Source organism: Oxyura jamaicensis, chromosome 3 (genome assembly GCF_011077185.1).
Source record: "Oxyura jamaicensis isolate SHBP4307 breed ruddy duck chromosome 3, BPBGC_Ojam_1.0, whole genome shotgun sequence".
Classification (NCBI taxonomy): Eukaryota; Metazoa; Chordata; class Aves; order Anseriformes; family Anatidae; genus Oxyura; species Oxyura jamaicensis.
In genome coordinates, this window is record NC_048895.1 from 67,992,947 (window position 1) to 68,015,928 (window position 22,982).

General features: G+C 38.2%; 1 protein-coding gene across 1 annotated transcript in view; it reads left to right on the forward strand.

The window, feature by feature from the left end:
- The window catches only part of FRK (fyn related Src family tyrosine kinase), a 57,422-nt gene extending 36,970 nt beyond the window's left edge, over window positions 1–20,452 (forward strand). Inside the window, exons 5-8 of the mRNA XM_035323043.1 lie at window positions 9,253–9,411; window positions 14,161–14,342; window positions 16,586–16,751; window positions 19,697–20,452. Coding sequence (XP_035178934.1) covers window positions 9,253–9,411; window positions 14,161–14,342; window positions 16,586–16,751; window positions 19,697–19,896 — 707 coding nt within the window. The 3' untranslated portion in view covers window positions 19,897–20,452. The remainder of the gene's footprint in view (window positions 1–9,252; window positions 9,412–14,160; window positions 14,343–16,585; window positions 16,752–19,696) is intronic.
- Window positions 20,453–22,982: the final 2,530 nt, after the last annotated feature.

Below are 22,982 nucleotides of genomic sequence, written 5' to 3' on the forward strand. Positions count from 1 at the left end.
TCCCTTTCCCTTTCCCTTTCCCTTTCCCTTTCCCTTTCCCTTTCCCTTTCCCTTTCCCTTTCCCTTTCCCTTTCCCTTTCCCTTTCCCTTTCCCTTTCCCTTTCCCTTTCCCTTTCCCTTTCCCTTTCCCTTTCCCTCTCTCTCTTTTTTCTCTCTCTCTTTTATTTATTTTTTTCCCTTGTGTGGCTGCAAAAACTATTGTTGATAAGATGAATATACAAAGAGTGTTTCAAGGAAAGAAAGCAGAAGAAGACACTGGCACATGGAGATAGTGCTAAGGTGTTAACAGCGAGGGACATTCATAATTAAGAATCACAGGGAAAGTGCAAGTATGCAAAGATCACAGGAATAAATTATGCTTATGAGAAAATTTCTCCTGCTGTCCTAGTACCTTGCTGTTTGGCCTGGAAAACCTACATGCATGTAGTGGTGTAGTGGCCAGTTGCCACCCTGGGCACTCTCCCTGTTGAAACCCCTTCCAGGTTTCTTTCCCAAGGGAATCAGGGCATAGAATTGGAAGAAAATGTTAGTAAGAGTAATTGTGGCATGGAAACATGCCCTCATTTCCAGGAAAGAGCAGATTAATCAAGTAAAATCATCACATATCAAACAATATAGAAGACTATGATACAAATCAGTACATCATAGATTCATGGGCTTGATAGCCAGAAGAGATTTCTGCTACTTTGAGTATTTTCCTGTTGAGCTTTATTTTGCAGTTTAAATCTAGATCATGTATAATCTGAATACTTTGCTATTATATGCAATTACATTTCACCCATCTGATGGATTATTTACATCTAATTAAAACACAGCTTGGTTTTGACTAGATAATAACTAGACATCTAGTCCTGAGATGGAGGTATAGAAAGAAGTTGCTTCTGCTCTCTTTGACAGTTTGCATCAATTATATATCACAATGACTGTAAGAATGATGACAATTTCTTATCAGGGTTTACCTACTGTCTTCACTTTTATTTTTGTTGTTTTTTCCTAATAAAATAAAAGCCTCCTTTTATGCTTATTTTTTCTTTCTTTTCTGGAGGCACTTAAAAACTGAGTTAAATCAATTTCCAATCACAATTTGCAATCATCTTTAAAATTCCTCAAATAGATTTTCCGGATCTCCTCTAATTTCTATCTATTGCTTCTAAAAGGCTTAAAATGATTGTATTTAGGTAGATGGCCTTCAAACCTGTAAGAATTCAACTCCCAGAATTCTGGTGAGGTAGCAATGATGGGCTTTGTTGGGTTAAGAGCTGGCTGGATGGCCGGGCCCAGAGAGTTGTGGTGAATGGAGTCAAATCCAGTTGGAGGCCGGTCACTAGTGGAGTCCCCTAGGGCTTCGTACTGGGACCAGTCCTCTTTAACATCTTCATCGATGATCTGGACGAGGGGATCGAGTGCACCCTCAGCAAGTTTGCAGATGACACCAAGTTAGGTGCGTGTGTCGCACTGCTCGAGGGTAGGAAGGCTCTGCAGGAGGATCTGGATAGGCTGGGCCAATGGGCCGAGGCCAACGGTATGAAGTTCAACAAGGCCAAGTGCCGGGTCCTGCACCTGGGGCACAACAACCCCAAACAGAGCTACAGGCTGGGAGATGTGTGGTTAGAAAGCTGCCTGGCAGAGAAGGACCTGGGAGTGATGGTTGACAGTCGGCTGAATATGAGCCAGCAGTGTGCTCAGGTGGCCAAGAAGGCCAGCAGCATCCTGGCTTGCATAAGAAACAGCGTGGCCAGCAGGTCCAGGGAAGTGATTGTCCCCCTGTACTCGGCTCTGGTGAGGCTGCACCTCGAGTACTGCGTTCAGTTTTGGGCCCCTCACTATAAGAAGGACATGGAGGTTCTTGAGCGAGTCCAGAGAAGGGCTACAAAGCTGGTGAAGGGTCTGGAGAACAAGTCTTATGAGGAGCGGCTGAGGGAGCCGGGACTTTTTAGCCTGGAGAAGAGGAGGCTCAGGGGCGACCTTACTGTACTCTACAGGTACCTTAAAGGAGGCTGTAGAGAGGTGGGGGTTGGTCTGTTCTCCCACGTGCCTGGTGACAGGACGAGGGGGAATGGGCTAAAGTTGCGCCAGGGGAGGTTTAGGTTGGATATTAGGAAAACTTCTTTACTGAATGGGTTGTTAGTCACTGAAATAGGCTGCCCAGGGAAGTGGTTGAGTCACCATCCCTGGAGGTCTTTAAAAGACGTTTAGATGGAGAGCTTAGGGATATGGTTTAGTGGAGGACTTGTTAGTGTTAGGTCGGAGGTTGGACTCGGTGATCTTGGAGGTCTCTTCCAACCTAGACAATTCTGTGATTCTGTGATTCTGTGACTTTTCCCTGAACCAATTCTCACTTGATGTAAATTTGTGATTTCTGGCTTATGAGTAATTAAGATACTCATAAATCTCTTTCCATTCCAATCTGGAGCTAGAGCCAATTTTTCAGATATTGCACACAAACTAGAAAATTCACAAGTGTTTCCTTCAGAAACATTGATGCCTAGCATACTAGCTACATTTTTTTTTTTTTCCTGTCTTTAGGCATCTAACATCTTAGATGTATCAGACTTTAAGAATTAGTGGGAAGAAATAGGCACTTACATGTCATATGAGTCATCCTATAGATTAGAAATCTACAATAGAACCAGGGAATAACATGCTATTAAAGCATATTTATTTCAGTTGATTGTAAAGTCTGGACAACTAACTCAGATCTGGTGCCTGAAACTGGAAGAGGTGAATCCAGCTACCAGAAGCATTTTGTAATTTCTGCAGATTTTACAACAGTGACAAAACTAAGAAATATGTTAAGCTGTTGGAGCCTCTGAGGTCTCACAGTGGTGAACCTCTGAGTCCTCTGACCAAGAACTGCAGGGGGACTGGGGTTCCTGAGGATGTCATAGGAAATGACTGTCCTCTGACGAACCTGGTGGGATAAACTCCCACCGCCTTCCTGACTATGGAGTATCTAGTTTAATTAGCCTCAGGGGGTTGGGTTTGCAGTTCACTGGCTATGGGTGATAAGGCTCCACACACAACCCTCCTGGACAATAAGGTAGATTTTGCAGGAAAAAGAACTTAACCTGAGATGTTTTCAGATTGAATGAACCATCGTTTTTCAAGGAGTTCCTGCTTCTGCTAGCAGTTTTTTGTCCATCTCTAAAAAGAATAATCAGAACTTCACCATTAAAAACATCAGAAGATGAGATCTATTGATCCAGTGTCTTTTTTTTTTTTTTTTTTTTTTTTTTTTTCCCCTGACTTCTTAGAAACTTTTTTTTTTCAGAGCCAATGGTGAACTGTGGAGCCATTCACACTGTCAAAAAAATAGTCTGTGATCCTTAAATTTGTACAAGATTTCTGTTAACCTTGCAGGAAGAGTTACAAGTCTCATCATTAAGCTATTGTCTTTTGATTAAAGAAATAACAAGTCATGTACAATATCTTCAATGTCTTTAATTAATACAACAATATTTAGAACTTTTTTTTTAAAAAAAAAATCTTAAACTTTTTTTTTTTTTTTTTTATTTTTTTTTTTTAATCAGTGTGAGACAGGCTATCAGTATGTTAAAATTAATAAATCTTGATCCTTTGGTACCAGCCTTCTGTGTCACCTCAGCACTTGCTGGTGTTATATTTAGAGGTTTCAGCTACAACATTTTTGTCCCCTGGGACAATATCCTCCTTTGTGGAGTATATGGGTGGTGGTCATGTCCTTCCATCTCCTACTCCTATTTTTCTCTTTTCTCTTATCTCCTCTTCCCTTCTCCCTCTTCTTCCCTCATTGTTTCTGGCAATATTAGGTACACCCTTATTATTTTTTCCCCAAATATCCAGTGGAGAATAATACAAGAAGAAGAGCCTCCAGCAGTTGTAAGGCAGCATATGAGCTGTGACTGCTGCTAGATCCCTTCTGCAATAATCATAAACAGGCAAGGATTTAATGTCCCCCCCTTCTTTGATCTTCTGCACGATTGTTTATACAGTGGACTCTACCATGTCTAAACTAGGACGTGGTCCTGATAAAAAATGTCAGTGGAACAGGAGTTTTTTTTGTTTTGTTTTGTTTTGTTTTTTAAGGGTCTCCTGCCAATGAGTGCTGAACACACTGTTCAGAATATATTCCCAAATGTATGGTGGAGAGCAGCCAAAGAGCTCCTGCTTTCCTACTTTTTTTGGTGTTCCCTCAGGATGCTCATGCTCTCTGATTATGCAGCCACTCTTGATTTAATATTTTCCTATATGTTTTCATAAATTAGCATTCGCATTGAAAATTATACTTCTTCAGAGGAGAATCCCCTAAGTACATTTTTAGATGTCTGTAAACAAAGTTCTCTTATGCAGTAAACCTAATATAAAAGGCAATATTAGCTGGTAACTTTTCAGGGGTGTGACTGAGAACACAATTAGATTAGGCTTCAGCTGAAAAAATTGAGCAGTGGAGGTTTCCCCACTGCACTATGAAGAACAAATTTTCCATATTGATTATGCAGGTGCATAATCGTGAATCATCCTATGCTGAAGAAATGCATTGCACGAGCTGATAGCAGCCTCCTTCAAGCTTCTGGCAGTGAGTTGCTCAAGTGTTCCAGCCGCAAACTGAAGAGAGTTCAGCAGGGAATAAAAGTTGAAAATACATGAGTATTTCTAGGCCACAACTGACTATGTGTGGCATCTAGGCTAGAAGGCACAGAACTATACAATTATTGATCACTGTGGCTATAAGCAAAAACTGTAGTAATGTGATGCCTACATTCAGATAATTGTCTTTTTTGTTCATTGGTGTTTGACTCACTCTGCTTTTGAGACATCTGTGACATTTGAGCAGTCAAAAACATTGTGATGGATGAGTGAATGAAAAAACAAAACACAAGAACATCTTTGCTTTAAGGAACATCTTCTCTGCCTTTTGAGTTATTGAGCCACAATTATCAAAGATGCGTAGGGATCAGAGATAAGAAAATGGTCTAGAAGCCAGCAATTGCTATTTCTGTTCTTGGCTCTGTGCAACAGTGTCTTATTGTAGGTCCCTGAACCATGTCGCTTCATATTTCTGTTTTTATTTTCTCACTGATACATTGTTTTTTCTATTTAAGTGGAAATCCTTACAGCAGGGATTTGCACTTTGTCTTATGCTGAGTGTGATAGATTCTCTAGAACCTGTTCCCTGGGCTAGTTTGCTTCTCCAACTGTCAGCACGTATAGAAGACATCTATCATCACCAATTAATCATAGCTGAGAAAGTTCCTTATGCCTGTTCAAGTTTACAGATGCACTTGTCATCATCATATGGTAAAGTATCTCCCGAGTTCCTTTCTTTGTATGGAAGCTTCCCAAGCAAGATTTGTTTAGCAGGCATTCTCAAATAGTCTCTGGGTCAGTAGTTATCAGAGGTTTTTGTAATATTTTCAGTTCTTCAGCATGTCATGTCTTTGGGCATATTCAGTGTAAAAAGCTTTGCACGCAGGAAATTTTCCCTATTTCCCTGAACAAAGAAAATTTATTCCATTTAGTTTAGTACATAACTTTACAATACATAACTTACAATTCAGTACATAAACTTGCACTGACTTCTAAGTTCACTAGAATGTGATGAGAAACATGCTTGAGGGTTGTTGGATACCTATCATATTCTCCCAGTAATGTGAATAGTTCACAGTCAGTCTCTTGTGTTACTAAGAACTTGTACTTTTTAATGTTATTTCTTTATTATGTATAAACTTATTCAGAAGATCACAATAACACCCAGTGTACTCACTACATACGATCACTCTTTATAAGCTTATACAGAAGACAAAGTTGCTCTGAAGTAGAAGGTTACTTTGAAGTCATTTTTGAAGGTTTATCAGAAGTTGCAAACAAAGTCTCTCCAGAGGGGCTTATCAAATATTTAAAGGCCACTTACAATTAGGTCAGTGGAAATCAGATAGAAATAACTGACCAAGTGTCTGCCTTATAATGTGGAGCTTCCTCAATTCTAGAATAGCATATTTTCAGAAAGAAAGCAATAAGTGCTGATATGCCTGTTTTAATTAGCCTTAAATTAGAGGTGATTTCTGGCAAAGAAACATATCATAGGTTGCACCAAATAAACATATCCCAGCATTTGGTTCTTAAGGACTTTGGTCTTACCAAAATATTTCTCGTTCAAAAAAAATTATCAAACCCATATTTTCTTCAGGTACTGATCAATCTCAAAAACTGGTGTCTTGCAAAAGGATACGTGTTATTTGTGTAAAAGCTTATGTTATAGTTGATTTTTGATCAAGTTGTTTCTAACCTACATTAATCTGCTGTTCATATTGTGTTTACCAGTTACAGATGAAAATGGCTACTTCATTATTAACACATAATTCAATGACAAACTGAAAAGAAAAAAGAAAAAAGAAAGTTATTTGAAACTCCATTTGGCATATATTTTATTAATTTCATTTCCATAAGCTTTCCCAGAGAAATATGCTGCAAGTTCTTTCTTTCTCTTTTGATTGGTAAAAAGCACATTGTCTTGTTTGGAGATGACAATTTTTACTTTGCTTATCAAATTGTTAAAACTTAATCTTAGACACAAGATTGATAAAACCGTTTTTTTTTTTTTTTTTTTTAAGTACCCATTTCATTCATTAACTACACTATGAGGGGGAGGGTTGGTCAGTGTTTCCTGCTTGTGCTATTTAAAGATATAAACTAAGAAAAATGAAGGTTATACATACTCTTTATGCAGAAAATACTTATTGATCTTGTCATTGGTTTGTTATTATTACTGTTATTATTAATAATATTTTTAATTAACAGGGTAAAGAAGAATTTGCTGTTATTCATAATAGAATACTTCTCTCTTGATCACTTTATTGGAAGTTGTCACATATGAAAAACGTGTTGCTTGGGTTCAATTTGCAGGAAGAAGTTTATAGCATGATTAAACTGAGAGATTCCTTGTAGGCAAAATTTGATGTTGGAAACAAATCAGACTGTCATTTTCTACGGTATGAAAAAATCCTATATAATGATCCATAGAGGAAAGGTGGTTTGGTAGACCCCAAGCTAGCAAATACTTTATTCCTTTTAGGATCAAAATCTCAAATGTTAGCGATGATGCTAAATCACTAGTCAGGCCTATCCATTTACCTTTAGATGAACAATACCTCACAACTTACAGCTTCTCTTTAGACTTCAGGGTGATTTCCACAACAAATGCATGTATCTTGAAAAGAGTAAGCAAATGGATTAAATCAGTATCAAAGTAACCACAAACCCTATAAAGATGACGTAGGTTGTTGTTGTTTTGTTTGTTTGTTTGTTTGTTTGTTTTTTGACTGTTAGAAAAGAATAATCTGTGGAAAGTTCAGATAAAACTGTAAAGACTGTGCTGCTCTAAATAGGAAAAGGACGTAAAGTTATCATTAAAGATATATATATATATATATATTTTTTTTTTCTCCCGAGTGTCATAACTTCTGCTCTATCAAAACCATCTATGAGTCATCTGCTTTTTGTCCAGTTCACCACTTTCCTCTGACAGTGACAAAAAGGAATGGGTATAGACTGTACCAGTTGAGGAGATGCATTATTGGCTGCTATGCCATTTATTGATGGCATAGAAATCCATTGCCTTTCACCACTCTTCCTAATGGCATCCTATAAAATATTGTCAAATTGGACCCTGTGGAATTGCCAAGCAAAGTGTTAGAACAACAGTATGAGCACCCGTCCCTTGCAATAGTCTTTGCTCTCAGAGGTTGCAGTGTCAAGTGGCTTTTTTCACAATGTCTATCAGCAACATTTTTCAGTCATTTCCATTGCATTGATGCAAGGATGTAAAACCACACATTACTTTTATGTTTTGGGAAATAGGTTGGAGCAAAGCTTAGGTGGTAGCATTCAAGGTAGGTCTTGGGTGAAGTAGTCCAGGCTGGTTTACCACTTCATTCTGTAGAACAGATTTTCTGGTGGAGTTTTATTGCTGAGGCATTTAGCATGCTCACAGCTTTTCACTCCATTTAAACATCCATGTTAGGAGCAGAGCCAAGCTCCCTAATGAACCTTTTCTGTTACCTAATGTTAAAGAAAATAAAATAAAGACTCTTACTCTTGCAGGCTTGGTTTCTCAAATAACTCATTCTGCTTACACTAAGAAAAGAGGCTGTTTTAAAACATGGCATAGAACAGATTAGACTTGAGTAGTTTTTTTTTTTTTTCAAAACCCTCACTGTAATAATTTCTTAATGAAAATGATTTGAGAGGAAGGGAATATTTGAGTAGCTGGATAATTTCACATTTTTTTTTTTTTTTTACATGTATTGTTAAATCCATGTTATTTGCCACCATCTTCAAACCTCTGAGAATATCTAATCACTATTGGATCATCCACAGAGAAAACTTTTCATCATTTGTGCATTTTTTTTTTTTTTTCCTAATCAATGCCCTATTCAGGAAGTATGAGCTCTAATCCTAACTTTGCCACTGACTTTCACTCCCTGTGCCATTTCTACATTTTTTTTTTTTTTTTTTTTTTTTTTACTTAGTTTATACATTGACTCACTGTGTATATGAATAGAACTAGAGATAGTATGACCTTATGTAATGAGTAAATATTTGGAATTATTATCTGTTAAGATACTTACACATTTAAGGTGGTATAAAATTACTGTTGCATATTCACTCTGAGAATATAAGTATTTATTTATATGTATATATTATGTAAACATTATAAATAGTTGTTTGCATTTATGTATATAAAATGCAAATACCCATTCCTTATATACTAAAGTGTTTTCAATGCTTTCAGGGTTTGATTGCTGAAGCTGATAATGATAGTGCAATGTATTCTTATTGTAGCACTATTTTTGTAAGAAATTCTATGTTCATTTTCTAGATACTATTACCTCAGTTTTCGGGTATTTTGTTAACAAGTTGCAACATAATTATTTGCTTAAATTATATCAGTTTACATTCTAGCCTCACTTTTTTTTTTTTTTTTTTTTTTTTTTTTTTCTGTCTAGGGGAGGCCTGTGGGAGGTTAATCTTAGCCTTTATATTCCTGGGGGCTGGAACACATATGTTCTCTGTCCCTGTGCAACTGGCATATTTCATTCATTAACTGTTTATTTCAGCTGCTCTGCCTGTTTTCTCTTGGAACTGTGAAGATTTGAGATGCTAATGTGCTTTGAGAGACAGAAAACAATCTCAGTTATTGCCTTAAGACTTCCAGGCTGGTAGAAAGGTCTTTAATAACCTTAGTTTATGTTTTGTTATATGTTGTTTTTTCAGGTTCAATGGATCCAAAAGACTTTCTGAGGGAAGCACAAATAATGAAGAACTTGAGACATCCAAAGCTTATACAACTTTATGCTGTTTGTACCTTGGAGGACCCAATTTATATTATTACAGAGCTTATGAAATATGGAAGTCTTCTAGAATACCTTCAAAGTAAGCATGCAACTAGAAACTCATTTCAAGGGGTGCCATGGCTAATATACTAACATAAAAGAATTAAAACACTTGGTTTAATATGAAAGCTGCTTTGTTTATTGTATTTGGGGGTGAGAAAAGAGGAAAGAAAGATGTTTATGAACAAATTTGACATGTCAAGGTATCTGAGAAGCAGGAAAGAATCACATTTACAGTTTTGTTCCTGCCTTATGATGACACGTATTTTTCCACCAGTTCTATGACTAGATGGGAATGTACACCAACAGAATAAAAAGATAAGCATACCAAAGGACAAGTCATCATATTTGACACAAAATGGAGACATTTCCACAATATGTACTTAATAGCTTTAAATTCTATTATCAGGCAAGGATGGTCTTTTACTGTGAATTTGTCCCTTGCCTGTTGCATCCGGTCTTTTATCTCAGCAGCACTCCAAAGTACTATTCTGAAGACAAATAATAATTAAAGTTGTACAGCCTGGAAAAGATTAGCATAATGATTACTCTGTAATTTCACCTCAGCTATTGAGAAATGCCTGATTCTAGTGCTGTTCCACATTTTCAGTTTATGAGATGACTGATATCCTAAATGTCTCTAAGGTTGTGATGTTCTCTTAGAATCGTAGAATTGTTAAGGTTGGAAAAGACCTTCAACCCATTCCAATGTCTAACCAGTCTTTCTGAGAAGAAATTTCTCCTAAAAATCTTCAGACAGATCTTCAAGATCTTTGTAAAAGTCTTCTGCTTCCAGCCTGTAAGGCAAAGACCTGTGCAGTACTGTGGACAGTATTTAAGGTGGTACACTTCTTCCCCCATCCTCTCTATGGAACTGTTTCTTAAGTGAGGCTAGGTCCAGGGACAATTGCAGCAGAAGAAGTCTCTAGTAGAGGGATGGCCCAGTTAGGAAGCCCCCAGAGGGGCTGCAAGGAAGTTGTGCCAGGTCACCTACAGGTTTGCATGCATTACTAAGTGCTAGTTGTCAGAAGCTGCGAGGCACAAATTTCCTTTAAATTCTCATCTTTGGTGCCTTTATGTGCAGATTGCTGCTTATCTGACTGAAAGAGCCTGGCGTGTCAGAAAATGATTGCTGTGCATGAAAACATTTACTGCATGAGAGAGATAGCTCTGAGAAAGCCAGGATGAATCACAGCTATTGCACAGGTAAAAATTGTCCTCTCTTTGTACACAGAGTACAATATGTCCAGGACATATCAGTTCTGCAGCCCATGTTTAGATCAGTTGCCAGCATATGCACAGCAGCTGCCTTGTAGGCATTGCATGTATACAGCCTGATTTGTGCACTAATTCCTACAGCCTTGAATAAGAGACTATGAAAAGTCAGTTGGTCTCCAGGCAGCTGTCAAAACAGCTGTAAAAATGGCCAATGGAAACCTGTTGGTATCTCTCATTTTCTGATGGTCTATGCACAGGGAGATAAGCAGAAGTAAGAGGTGGAGGCAGAGATTCAACTGCTTTGATAGGTATTGGTCAGAGAAGCCATTGCCACCAGTGACAGTAATAAGAAAACAGATTTGAAGCTTGAGTAGAACTCTCTGTCTGAAAGTGATCTTTATCAGCTGGAGGTCAGTGCATAGCTCTTGATAAGCATTCTTAACACTCAGCTACTTCAAGAACCAGGAAAACATTTCCAAAAGACTGCTGTTTCTGTGTTATGAGTAAAAATGGCAAACTGGAAGAGAGGAAAAGTCTGGAGAACATTCCTTGGTTAAATTCCAATTCTGGAAATGTTTGGTATGTGTTTTCAGTTTTAAGAAGCCCTAATATTTTATGCTTGGTAACTATCACATTTCACCATAATGACAGCAACTGAATTGTGATGGGCACATGAATTCCCTGTGTACCCTGTGAATGTACTTTGTGATATTTCTTGATAAACACTGCTATGCAGAGTTACTGAGCTGCCACCGGTATGACAAAAATGAAACTGAAAACTTTTCTTTGTTATTAGATATGAATGAAATTATCATAAATGGATGAATGCATTTATCATTTCTGATAGACCTGGGGCTTTTTCTGGCAGAGAGGCAGTCTGGAAATTTGGTGAATTATTTCCAAGGAAATGCTCTCAACTGGTGAAAGTGCTGTGTATTTATTTATTTACTGTCAAGATTCTGTTGATGAGAATATTTGCCCATATTTCCTAAATGAGATATTGTGATTGATTGCTTAGAACAGGGTGCAGACCCTGAGCTGTCTTTGATATTTCCTCTAATAAATTTTTCATATAAGGGGGATAGTCATGTCAAAAAATATTACTAGGAAAGGGCAAGAAAATGATAAATTTTCTTTATAGGATAAAGAATAAGCCATGGGGAAGTTTTGTAAATTCACAAGTAGTGCCTGGGTTTGGATGTGGAAGTTATATTAACTTTGTTGTTGTTGTTGTTGTAGTTTTTCCTCCTTTATAAAACTTTCAAACAAGCTAACAGACATGCATGCTCATATAATGCAGCTCTTTCACCCTGCTCTGGTTTAGACAGATGGGAGCTGACTCTGTTCTGTAAAACTCTGTAGCTGTACTTCAACAGTGAGGTCAGTTGTGGCCTCCTCCCATCCATCAGCTCACATGCTAAAGGCGGTAGGTCAGCCTCTGCTGCAAATCCACTTATAGAGGTGGATCTTGTCCCTGTCCTTTAACATGGTGCACCTGTATGTCCTAGGAGGAATAAAGCACAAGAAGGATTTAGAAGCTCTGGCTCCTATTCTGCACTTATGCAGCTCATTACACATGAGGAGTCATCCTTTCTGCCGTGACGTTGCTGTGTTCTGTCAATTGGAGCAAGCTTGCATCAGGCCAGCCTGGAGCATTGACAGAGCAAGGACAAACTCATGCTCAAGTCTGTCTGTGTCTTTGCATTAACAAGGAGGTATTTCACAGTCTGCAGGTGAAGGAACAGTGTGAAAGGGAACACAAAGAGAGAGTTTTTAAACTGAGTCACATGAGCTAGTTTCCAAAACCAAGGTACCTATGCAGGTACTTGTACGTCTTTAGTTATTCCTGATTATATACAGCATAAGCTTCATTTGTGGATTTATTTTTGTCCAGTAAGATGAATAGTAAATGTTGATGTCTGCGAGTTATCAGAACTGCAAAACTTCTGAGTGCTATATTATTCTGTGGCCTGATGATGGATTTTCTTGACGGTTAAGCCACAGATTTTCACATAGACTGATTTTTCTCTCTCTCTTCTAAAGGTCAAGGCAGCTATTAAACATATGTGTGAGAGAGGAAAAGAATTTCTGAGTCAACAATAAAAGTAAATAATCTCAGCAGTAGATTATCATGCCAATGAGTTTAGTCTGAAAAAGGAAGTAGGACAATACATATACAGAGCAAATATAATCATATAAAATTTATTTCTTTTACCTATTCATCTCAGAACATCCAGATGAGCAGAAAATTGCTCAAGGAGAGTGCAGCATAGATTAGTAAACAATGGAATTTCACACTTATCATAAGGGGTGACTGCAAGGGTAGGTGAGATAAAATGTCAGAACTGGAGGAAGCTATGCAAAATAATACCAAGCCACTTTCAGTGTGTATCAATTCAAAATAAGTGACAGAAAACTGCCAGTCTAAAATGTTTTATTTAACTCAGAGGCAATAAGGAAGAGGAGTCACCATCCTCAATGAGAAAGGAGAACTGCCAATACATGAAGCAGCAAACACTTAGCTTTTTGATATCGTTAAGATTCTGAAACAGAAAGTTGAAGCCATTCTGAGTATTAGATGCTATAGACATCTAAATATGTTTCAGTGTTGCAGACTTTGGGTGTTGATGCCTGAATATAACACTAATTTGGCCTACCTAAATTACCTTGGGATATAAATTCTTTCTATGCTGAGTTTATCTGTCCTCAAAATGCCGTAAAGTCCCTGGATGTGAATTCTAATGTGTCATACCCCAGTAACATCTTATTGGTACCTGTCTTACTATTTATGGCTGCAATTTTTTATGGCCCTGAGGCTTTTTCTTCATTTGTAGAGGCAAGCTGTTCTGTGCAAAGTTATTTTGCTACTTTATTTAAACAGCCAATCCTTGATCACAAATCTCTATTTCTGGAACTTGCTGATCTTACTGTGGTGGGAGTGGTATAAACATTGCTTCAGAAAGTTCTACAAGAGAAGCAAGCAGTTTGAAAGCAGCTCGAGGAGTCCTCGTGTTGAGTAGCAGCAACAGAGATAACAGCGTGAAGCAGTCAAGTGGACTGTAAAATGAAAATGAGAGTTACACTTGACAGGAGATGGTATATTTGCTAGTAAAAATCACCAGAGAACAGGCAGCAGGGCTAATTTTGTCCTTTTCCCTCTTTAGTCATCTTTGGCTACACCCAGTGAGTACTGACGTTAACTCTTACTTGCATTTTGGGATGGGTTATGCACTCTTCAGAAATGCAAATATCTGCATTGCTAACAATGATAGATAAATGTCTTTTTCTTTAGAATATGTCACCAGATACTTTTAGACCTAGAACAACAGCTGTATTTAGCATCTACTGTTTTTTGACAAGATGGGGCAGTCATTGTCACTTGGTTATCATGAAACAAGCTCCGTAACTTAAAGTAGTGCCATTCACTAACCTCTGACATTTGTTTGGTCTGTTACTTCATTGCATTGCATGGTTGCCTTGATTTGTGTTGGTTATATGAATCAGTCAACTGTTATTTATATCAGAATACCACAAATATTATATTACTTTTTTTCTTTTTCTTTTTAAATAGAGGATGCAGGCTCCAAAATCTTCTTGAAACAACAACTAGACATGGCTGCTCAGGTGGCTTCTGGGATGGCTTACCTTGAAACCCAGAACTATATCCATCGGGATTTGGCAGCCAGAAACGTTCTTGTTGGTGAACACAGTGTTTACAAAGTGGCGGATTTTGGACTTGCAAGAGTTTTTAAGGTGGGTTGTGAAAAGGTAAATTGGCTCTACTTCAGCTCTAGGTGAAAAGGCAGAAGACATCAGCTACGGTATGTCCTATATGTCCTGTAACCTCTAAATTATTGTGTTCAGGCAAAAAAGCAAGTCCAGAGAGAAAAGGATCCTTAATGCATTTCCTTGTACCCATTACTGTGTTATCAAATGCAAGGTTAGAAGCTGGCCTGTGCCTTTGTGTCAGTCTGAAGATGGCAGCCTGGTGGGAAGATGGCTTCCCACTCAGCCACCAAGGAAGGAAACCTTTGCTTTGCAGCCTTTATCCACAAGACTAGTGTCTGGCACATGGAGAGAGATTGCAGGAATTACACTCCTGAGCCTGTAAGGAAAAGCACATAAAAATGCATTCACAGCTATTTTCTCATTTTTTACTTCTCCTTTGCCTCTGATACTTGGGAGTGCAAGTAGCAATCATAAAATAATCTTATTCCTCTGCACCACTGACTGTGGAGTTCATAAGAAGAACTCTCAGACATTTGAATCTGATGCAGTTTTAAATTCATTGGTATTGTACTCTCTCTCTCTCTCTTTTTTTTTTTTTTTGTATTATTTGACATTCCATCTCTACCCTTGGAAGATATGGAATGTCAAATAATACTGACCAAGATCACCCTAGGAAAGAGCTGTGGATTGGAAATGAGATTTCTTACCTCTGAAAAAGATCTGAACAGAGTTGGAAAGACTTGATTTGACATATTTTATGGATTCAAAATGTAGTCCATGATTTCTAAGGTCTTACTATTTCTTTTATTGATTTATGCTTTTATGAGAAAGAAAAACAGAGAAGAAAACCCTCTGCTTCTCATTCACTTTTTCTTTTTAATTCAAGCAGCATATTGAAGTTCCTAACAGAGTTGGATTTATTACATATACTGAACTGTAAAATAATGGCTTGAATGGCTTGAAAATGGTATCAAGGGGCTTTGAAAGTGCTTTTTGCTTAATTTTAATTCTTCTAGTTATATATAATATCAGATTGCATATCTTTAACATGAAAAATATATGTTTTTAAATGAAGATGGCTTATAATATGCATTTCTTCTTTGTTCTCACTAAAAAGGGTAATAATTTACAGCTGTTGACATTGCTTGTTAAAATTTAACTTCACTAAAATATTCTGTTATAGAGTCATTTTTGCAGACTTTCTTAGGAATATTCTGTCTCTTGAGTCAAAGTACTATCATGGTCACATGCAAAGATCCCAAATAAGTATGTGAGAGAAGTGAAATACAGAATGTTAATTAGTATAATCAAATTATTTCTTGCTTCTAGAGATGAGTATTATGGTCAAAATGCCAATTATATCAATGTGTAGATACAAGACATTGTAGATATGTAGATACAAGACATTTGAACCAATAATTCAAAGCTTTAGGACATCACAGCTGAAAAATATACATTCTAAATTAAACAACCTAATAAAAAAAAAAACAACAGAAATACTCGTATACATTTGCCTGAATTTGCAAGAGAAAAACCTGACCAAGGCTTGGGTGTGGGTGATGTACACTAAACCACATTTAGGAAGAGAGAATAAGTGTTCACAAGTTTAGGTGTCCATGCTATAAAACTTTAAGGAAATATTTCTATGAGTAAGGAAAATTAACTCACATTTGCAAGCAAATATTTTTTCTTTTTCTATATATGTTTCATCTTTACTTCACATGAATTAATTACAGCCACTGTAAGCTAATGTTAATTTGAATCACTTGGAGTTTGTTCTTCAATCCTGAAACCTTCTTAAGAGATTGTTATCAAAGTTAATGGCCCTTCAACATTACAATAAATCACAGAACAAAGGTTCTGAATTCATTAGCTCTAGCTCTTCCCTTCTCTATTTACTGAAGACCAGACATGGAGACATTTGGTCTCTAGTGTCAGCAGGATGCTTACACTGCCACATTTGACAGATTTTTGAGATCTTGCATACCAGATTCAGAGCTCACAGTAGCAGGTCATAATTAATCACAAGCCACTCCAACACTGTGTGCTCACTTGAAATGATAAATGCTTTAGAAAGGCCTCCAATGAACAGTAGCACTTCTCAACTGTAAAGCCCACTTCAACAAAAGACTTCAGTAAGTGCATGCTTTAATACCATGAAAGGCAAGCGTTTGATAAGTTTAAGCACAAGCTTAGCTTGGTCAGGTGTTTAAGTGCTTTGCTAAAGACGATCCTAAATCAGACTTACTGTGTTTTACTGATGACAGGTAGAAAATGGAAATGTATGTGAAACCAGGCCTGAAACAAAACTTCCAGTGAAGTGGACAGCCCCCGAGGCAATCTGCTACAACAAATTCAGCATTAAGTCAGATGTGTGGTCGTTTGGAATACTTCTCTATGAAATAATGACTTATGGAAAGATGCCATATGCTGGTAAGTATTTTTACCTAAGGAATGATTTCTAGTTGTTTTCTTGCTTTCAGAACGACATATTGTTGTGGGTCAACATGGCTGGCAGCTAAGCACCATGCAGCCATTCGCTCACCCTACCCCCTCCATCTCTGGGATGGGGGAGAGAATCAGAAATAAATGAAAGCCCGTGGGTTGAGATAGAGACAGTTTATTAGGACAGAAAAGAAAGGATAATAATAATATCAATAATAATAATAATAATAATGTGTACAAAACAAGTGCTGCACAATGGAATTGCTCACCACCCACTGACCCATGCCCAACCTACCCCTGAGCAGCCGGTCCCCCCACCCTGGCCAGCCTCTCCATATTTATTGTTCAGCAAGACGTCAGATGGTACTGAATATCCCTTTGGCCAGTTTGGTTCAGCTGTTCTGAGTCTGTCCCCTCTCAGCTCCCGCTGTACCGCCAGCCGGCCCTCTGGTAGGTCAGAGCAAGAAGCTGAAAAGTGGCTTAGTGTAAGCACTGCTCTGCAACAATTAAAAATCAGCATGTTATCAACATTATTCTCATCCTAAATCCCAAACACAGAACCATATCAGCCACTAGGAGGAAAATAAACTCTATAGTAGCTGAAACCAGGACACACTAAAAAGCTTAATGCCTGTACTACAGGCATGTTAAAGGGTTAGAACTCTAAATACAGAAAGGTAGCTGTTCAGATGATGCCCATTTAGTGGGTCAGACCTTCTGGATGCCCCAGGCTCCCTGGAAGCTTTCCAAAGGCTGTGATCAACAGCCATTCAAGCTTTCTCTTGCTGGAGTCAACCTGCATTTCACATACACAGAAACCAACTGCCTCTTTCCCCTCCAGCACCAGATCAAAGATGCCAACTGCTGGAATGTGGAAAAGGGGAAGGTTTTTTATAGAATCATAGAATTATTAAGGTTGGAAAAGGCCTCCAAGATCGTCTGGTCCAACCATCCCTGTACTACGAATATTACCCACTAAACCAAGTCCCTAAGCAACAGGTCCAATCTTTCCTTAAACACCCCCAGGACAGTGGGGGTGTTTAAGGAAACAGGTTGCCACCACTTCCCTGTGCAACCTGTCCCAGTGCCTGACCACTCTTTCTGAGAAGAAATTTCTCCTAATTTCTAACCCAAACCTCCCCTGGTGCAACTTGAGACTATTCCCATTTGTCCTATTTCAAGTTATCTGCAAGAGGCCAACCCACAGCTCCCCACGACTTCCTCTCAGATAGTTCTAGAGAGCAATAAGGTCTTCCCTGAGTGTCCTCTTCTCCAGACTAAACAACCTGTTTCCTCAGCCACTCCTCATAGGAGTTGTGTTTGAGACCCTTTACCAGCATTGTAGCCCAACTCTGGACATGCTCCAGGTCCTCAATGTCCTTCTTGCAGTGAGGGGCCCAAAACTGAACACAGTGCTCAAGGTGTGGTCTCATTCTCTCACCTGCCTGCTGCCTTGTTTTTCCTTTCTTTTGTGTGGATATCACATAAAAGACTGTGCTATCGTAGATGAAATACTGCATAGGTACTTCAGGAAGAAGCCATCCAAAAAATGAATAAGGGTGATTTTCCCACATTTCCTCATATTTGACTACACAGTGGAAAGATTTCATAAAGAGAAGGATCACAAGTATTAGGAATAAAATTTCACCAACCACAAAAGTACATTTAATGGTATGAGAACAGCCAATATACCTAGCACTCTGAGAAGTGCTCAAGAACTGTGGCTCCAGTAATAACAGATATCAGTGAAATGCCTGACTGTGATTCATTTTGCGCTAGTGAGGAGAACACAAGGACAGGACTGAAGCAAAAAAAGTTATCCTGCATCCCAACAGGTCTGAGGGCTGGTGCATTTGCCATAAACTACATTTCATGGGGTCCCAAACTGGTATTTACTGTAAAAGGAAAAGTTGATTTTGCTTTTTAATTCCCATCCTCCCATCCTGTGAAAGCACTTTAGGAAAACAAACAAACAAACAAAAAACAACTCCAAATCCTCAACTTGTTCTTACATGAACTGTATATGTGTACATATGTAAACACACATACATAAATAAATTATTCAAGTAGAAATGATACATAACACCGTGATTTTTGGTATTGTCTGAATAAATACATAGCAGTATACCTTGGCAAAGGCATAGTTTGCCTTTAATTTTACAGAAGAAAATGTCCTTTTGCCATGGTTATTTGCTTTCTTGATATTACTTTCAGGAGTTTGTCCTCTGTAATCAGTTAAGAGATAAGGTTATGTTGAACCATTGTGGCAATGGGTAATGTACAAAGGAAACATCATTCAGAGATCTAAGAAAAAGAAGTAAAGATTGCACAACTGAGGATTTAGTTTAAAGAGTAGAAAATTGAAAGGGAATTGGACAATAGCCTTAATACATAAAAGGTACAACAAAGATAAGGGAATTGCTTCTTCTCCATGACCCACGGTGACAGAGCAGGGTGCCACAAGATAACTGCACCAGAGGAAAATTAGGGCTGATGTTATCAAAAACTTTCCAAATGCAAGGAAAATTCAAAAGCAGGATAGATTTTCTTGGGAGGTTTTGGAGCTGCTGAGTGCAGAGTGACTCAGATTTAGTTTAAGTGAAGTAGATGTCAAAATAATTTAAGCAAAGGATGGGTGGCGGAGAAGCCTCCCACCGAGACAAACCCATTAGAAATGCCTTGCATAGGAACATTTGGGGTGAGGGGCCTGGGAAGTGCTCGAGGTGTTTTTCAGCTGCTGATCTGGGCATCTCCATTGATTTCTGTGTCCTTTTACTGTGGAATGGGGCCTGCCCACTCTCAGCTCTGCCTTAGCAAGGCTGCAGTTGGGGAAAGCACCCCGTTTTCTCATCTTGTAGGAGACAGGGACATGTGGTGTGCCTATGCAGGCCGTGGAAGTCTGATGAATTCCTTCTTCCTTGAACCATTGACAGGCCTGTCAGGACATCAGGTGATCCAGATGCTGGACACAGGATACAGACTGCCTAAGCCCAGGTCCTGCCCGCAGGCTGTCTATGAGCTGATGATGCAGTGCTGGAGCCAGGAGGCCAGTGAGAGGCCCACCTTCCAGGGCTTGTGCTGGCAGTTGGAGAGCACCATAGAGAATGCCAACACCGATGGCATCGCCAAATGAACCCCAAGGTGGGAGCTGAGGAAGAAAAGTGGATGAATGTGACTGAAGGGGTGGCTGTGAAATCAATTTAAGCCCAGATGTAGAGCAAGACATTATGAGGTGAAGATAAGGAGGGCTGGTACATCATCACGCCAGTGTTGGCACTCAAAGACACTTCACGTTTTTGCTGCTGGCAAGTGTTTTGCAAGACTAAGCATCAGGAAGCTGGAAGGGTGGGGGCTTCTCAAATACAAACTGCCTTTTATTTATTTTTTAAATAACAGATCACAAGATTGAAAAAAAAAAAAAAAAGAAGAAATGAATCTTGCACAGTAAACACTACATCATTTCATAATTTCTTTGTGGGAATAATTTTTTGCCTTTCCTTAGATTTTTGAACCCTACCAGTTTGTGCTTGTAGAGGAGTTTGATCGCTCTGCACAGCAGGATCTGTGCTTTGAGAGTTCTCTTACAGAAAAAAAAAATATATAAATAAATCCCATTAACATGATAATGGCAAATCCAAATTAATTGCCTTGTTTAGACCTGAAGTACACATACTTTTGCTGTATTGAAAGATAATAATAATAATTAAAAAAAAGTTCATGGCGGGAAAGGAATTATTTTGTTCTGTGGATGCAGGAGTGATCTTTTCTAGTTTGTATACCGTTTCTCTTTTACAAGAATAAACACAATTATTATTAGATTCCTGAAGCTGTTTGTTTTGAATGTTAAATAGTGTCTTGAAACCTATCTATCAGTGTCTATCTAGTGTCTTGAAATCTATCATTGTCTATTGAAGTGTAAGGACTTGTTTCATAGTTCTTAAAGTTTAGGAATTCTGAAGAATTTAAAAGTTCTTAAAAAGTTCTTAAAGTTTAGGAATTCTGGATATTTTAAAAAGAAATCAAGACTACATTAGCATTTCAGAGTGACCCCCTACTGCTTATCCTTCTGCACACATCAACAACCTTCTCCAACAGGACAAGGCTCAGGGCAGGTGTGGGTATTTCACAGAAGAACTAGAAATCCATACTTCCATCTTCTCGAGATTTAACTTTAATGTAGGGAATTTAAATAATTGATGATCCCTTTTATTTTGTTCCACGGGGAAATGGGGCCCAGATGCTTCTGCTAGCAGTTTTCACAGCTACAGATTTTAGAAGTTTTTTCCAGATTTTCTAATTAACTTCAATATCAGTTTTCCTAAAATTTAATATAACTGTGACAGTTTTATGTTCTCAGTTGTGAGGTTTAGAGAACCAAGTTTCAATTATTTACTTATGATTCATCAGTTAATTATTTAACAACATAATCCAGGAATTAAGAGCTCTACTGTGTTAACATAGCATGAGCTCAGTGTAAGTTTTCAACCATTTTCCTCTAATATCAAAAAAGGTATAAATAAATTAAAAGATTCATTACTTTAAAGGCTGGGTGGCTTTTATTACCTCTCTTCTTTATCATCTTTTCTTCTCTTTGGATACTTCAGATCCATTTATCTCAGTGCCTTGCTTCTAATTTTTAATTTCCTTTTACCCTCCTCTATTTTTGGAAGGCAACATACCTTTTTATTATTATTATATATATATATATATATATATATATATATATTTCTTTCAAGCATATCTTTTATGTACTGTCTATTCAGAGTTCTATTCCTTATTTATTTTTCTTCTTTCTGTCTGACTACACGTATAGTCTCTTTAGTGTTCTGCCCCTGTTCACCATTTTTTTGGTGTGCAATGTTTCTCCCTTGTAGCTGTCTTTATACTAATTATATTTGTAAAGCACAATACAGCAGTAATTAATTAGCTGTCGTACCATCCATGTGATTTTGGAAAGTGATCACCATTCTGAAAGAAGAAGAGGTTAAATGGCTTTGCCAAACCCATGCTGATAAGAGTTGGCATGGAATGATCTGGGAGAGTCCCAGGCAAATTTTCATGCTGTAATACCACCCCTGTTTGTTTCTAGGCTAATGCTAACTACTGGGTCCTGGCCCCAGTGAGATATTATTTATGGTTATCAAATCTCCATCAAGCCACCTGCCTCTCTTCTGGCCAGGAGCTGTGTTTAGCACTGTTGCAATATAAGGTTAGCAAATCCCAGAGAGATGTGTTATGTAGTCAGAATAGGGATGGTGTTATTCAAACTCATCATCAAACTTGCAATCTTGATGTTCAAGTAGTATTTCTAAGATTATTTTTCAGACTGAGAACATTAAGAATGCTGCAAATAAAAGCTGAGTTTGCATGATTCAAAAAAAAAAAAAAAAACTGATAAAAGAAATATAACCTTGAAAAGGAAAGAAGTGCATTTCAATTGAGATTTGTTGTTGTTGTTGTTTTTCACAAAGATGAGTCACCAGGAAAATAATACCAAACAAACAATCTACAACAGCAATAGGGAAATGGGAAAATTTTCTGAATTTCAATTTTTACCAACTTGTCCAAGCTTCTCTGCACTGGCTCCTGCCCTCAGGTGGAAGTAAAAAGGATCTTGTAGCACTCCACTGAAGCAACACCAGTAATTTTGAGGAAAGTACACCTGCACAATGAACATTAGCCTAAACCAGCATATAGGGAACAGAAGAGCTGTTCATCCAGCCAAGTTGGACAGATTGTCTCCCTAATTTCTCCTATAGTCAAAAGAGAGAGCAAGGCTCATTGAGATGGTGCACCAAAATTACATTTCTCCTATAAAGCACCCCAGATGCTTGCTTCTTTTTTTTTTTTTTTTTTGTTTGTTTGTTTGTTGTTGTAAAGGTATCCAGGAGAGGTATCACAGCTCCTGGGATGCTGCTGGCAGGCATTTTCCCCTGCTGCTACATCCTGCTCTTTTTCGTCTCCTCCTGTCTCTCTGCATGCTTGCACAGCCCTAGCTTATTAACAGGGTTTGGGTCTGCCAGCTGCCTCTAGTATGCGCTGGCCCAGGATGGGAGATAAGCAGCAATGCTGGCTGACAGCAGGAGGTAGAGTCACTTTGGTGTGTCTCATTCTATACACCACATCGAATAAATTACTTATTTTGTCTTCAGCTTAGAGGCAATATGTGTATATTTGGCTTCCCCAAGGTGACATAGTGTAGGTGAAGGAGTGCAGCCA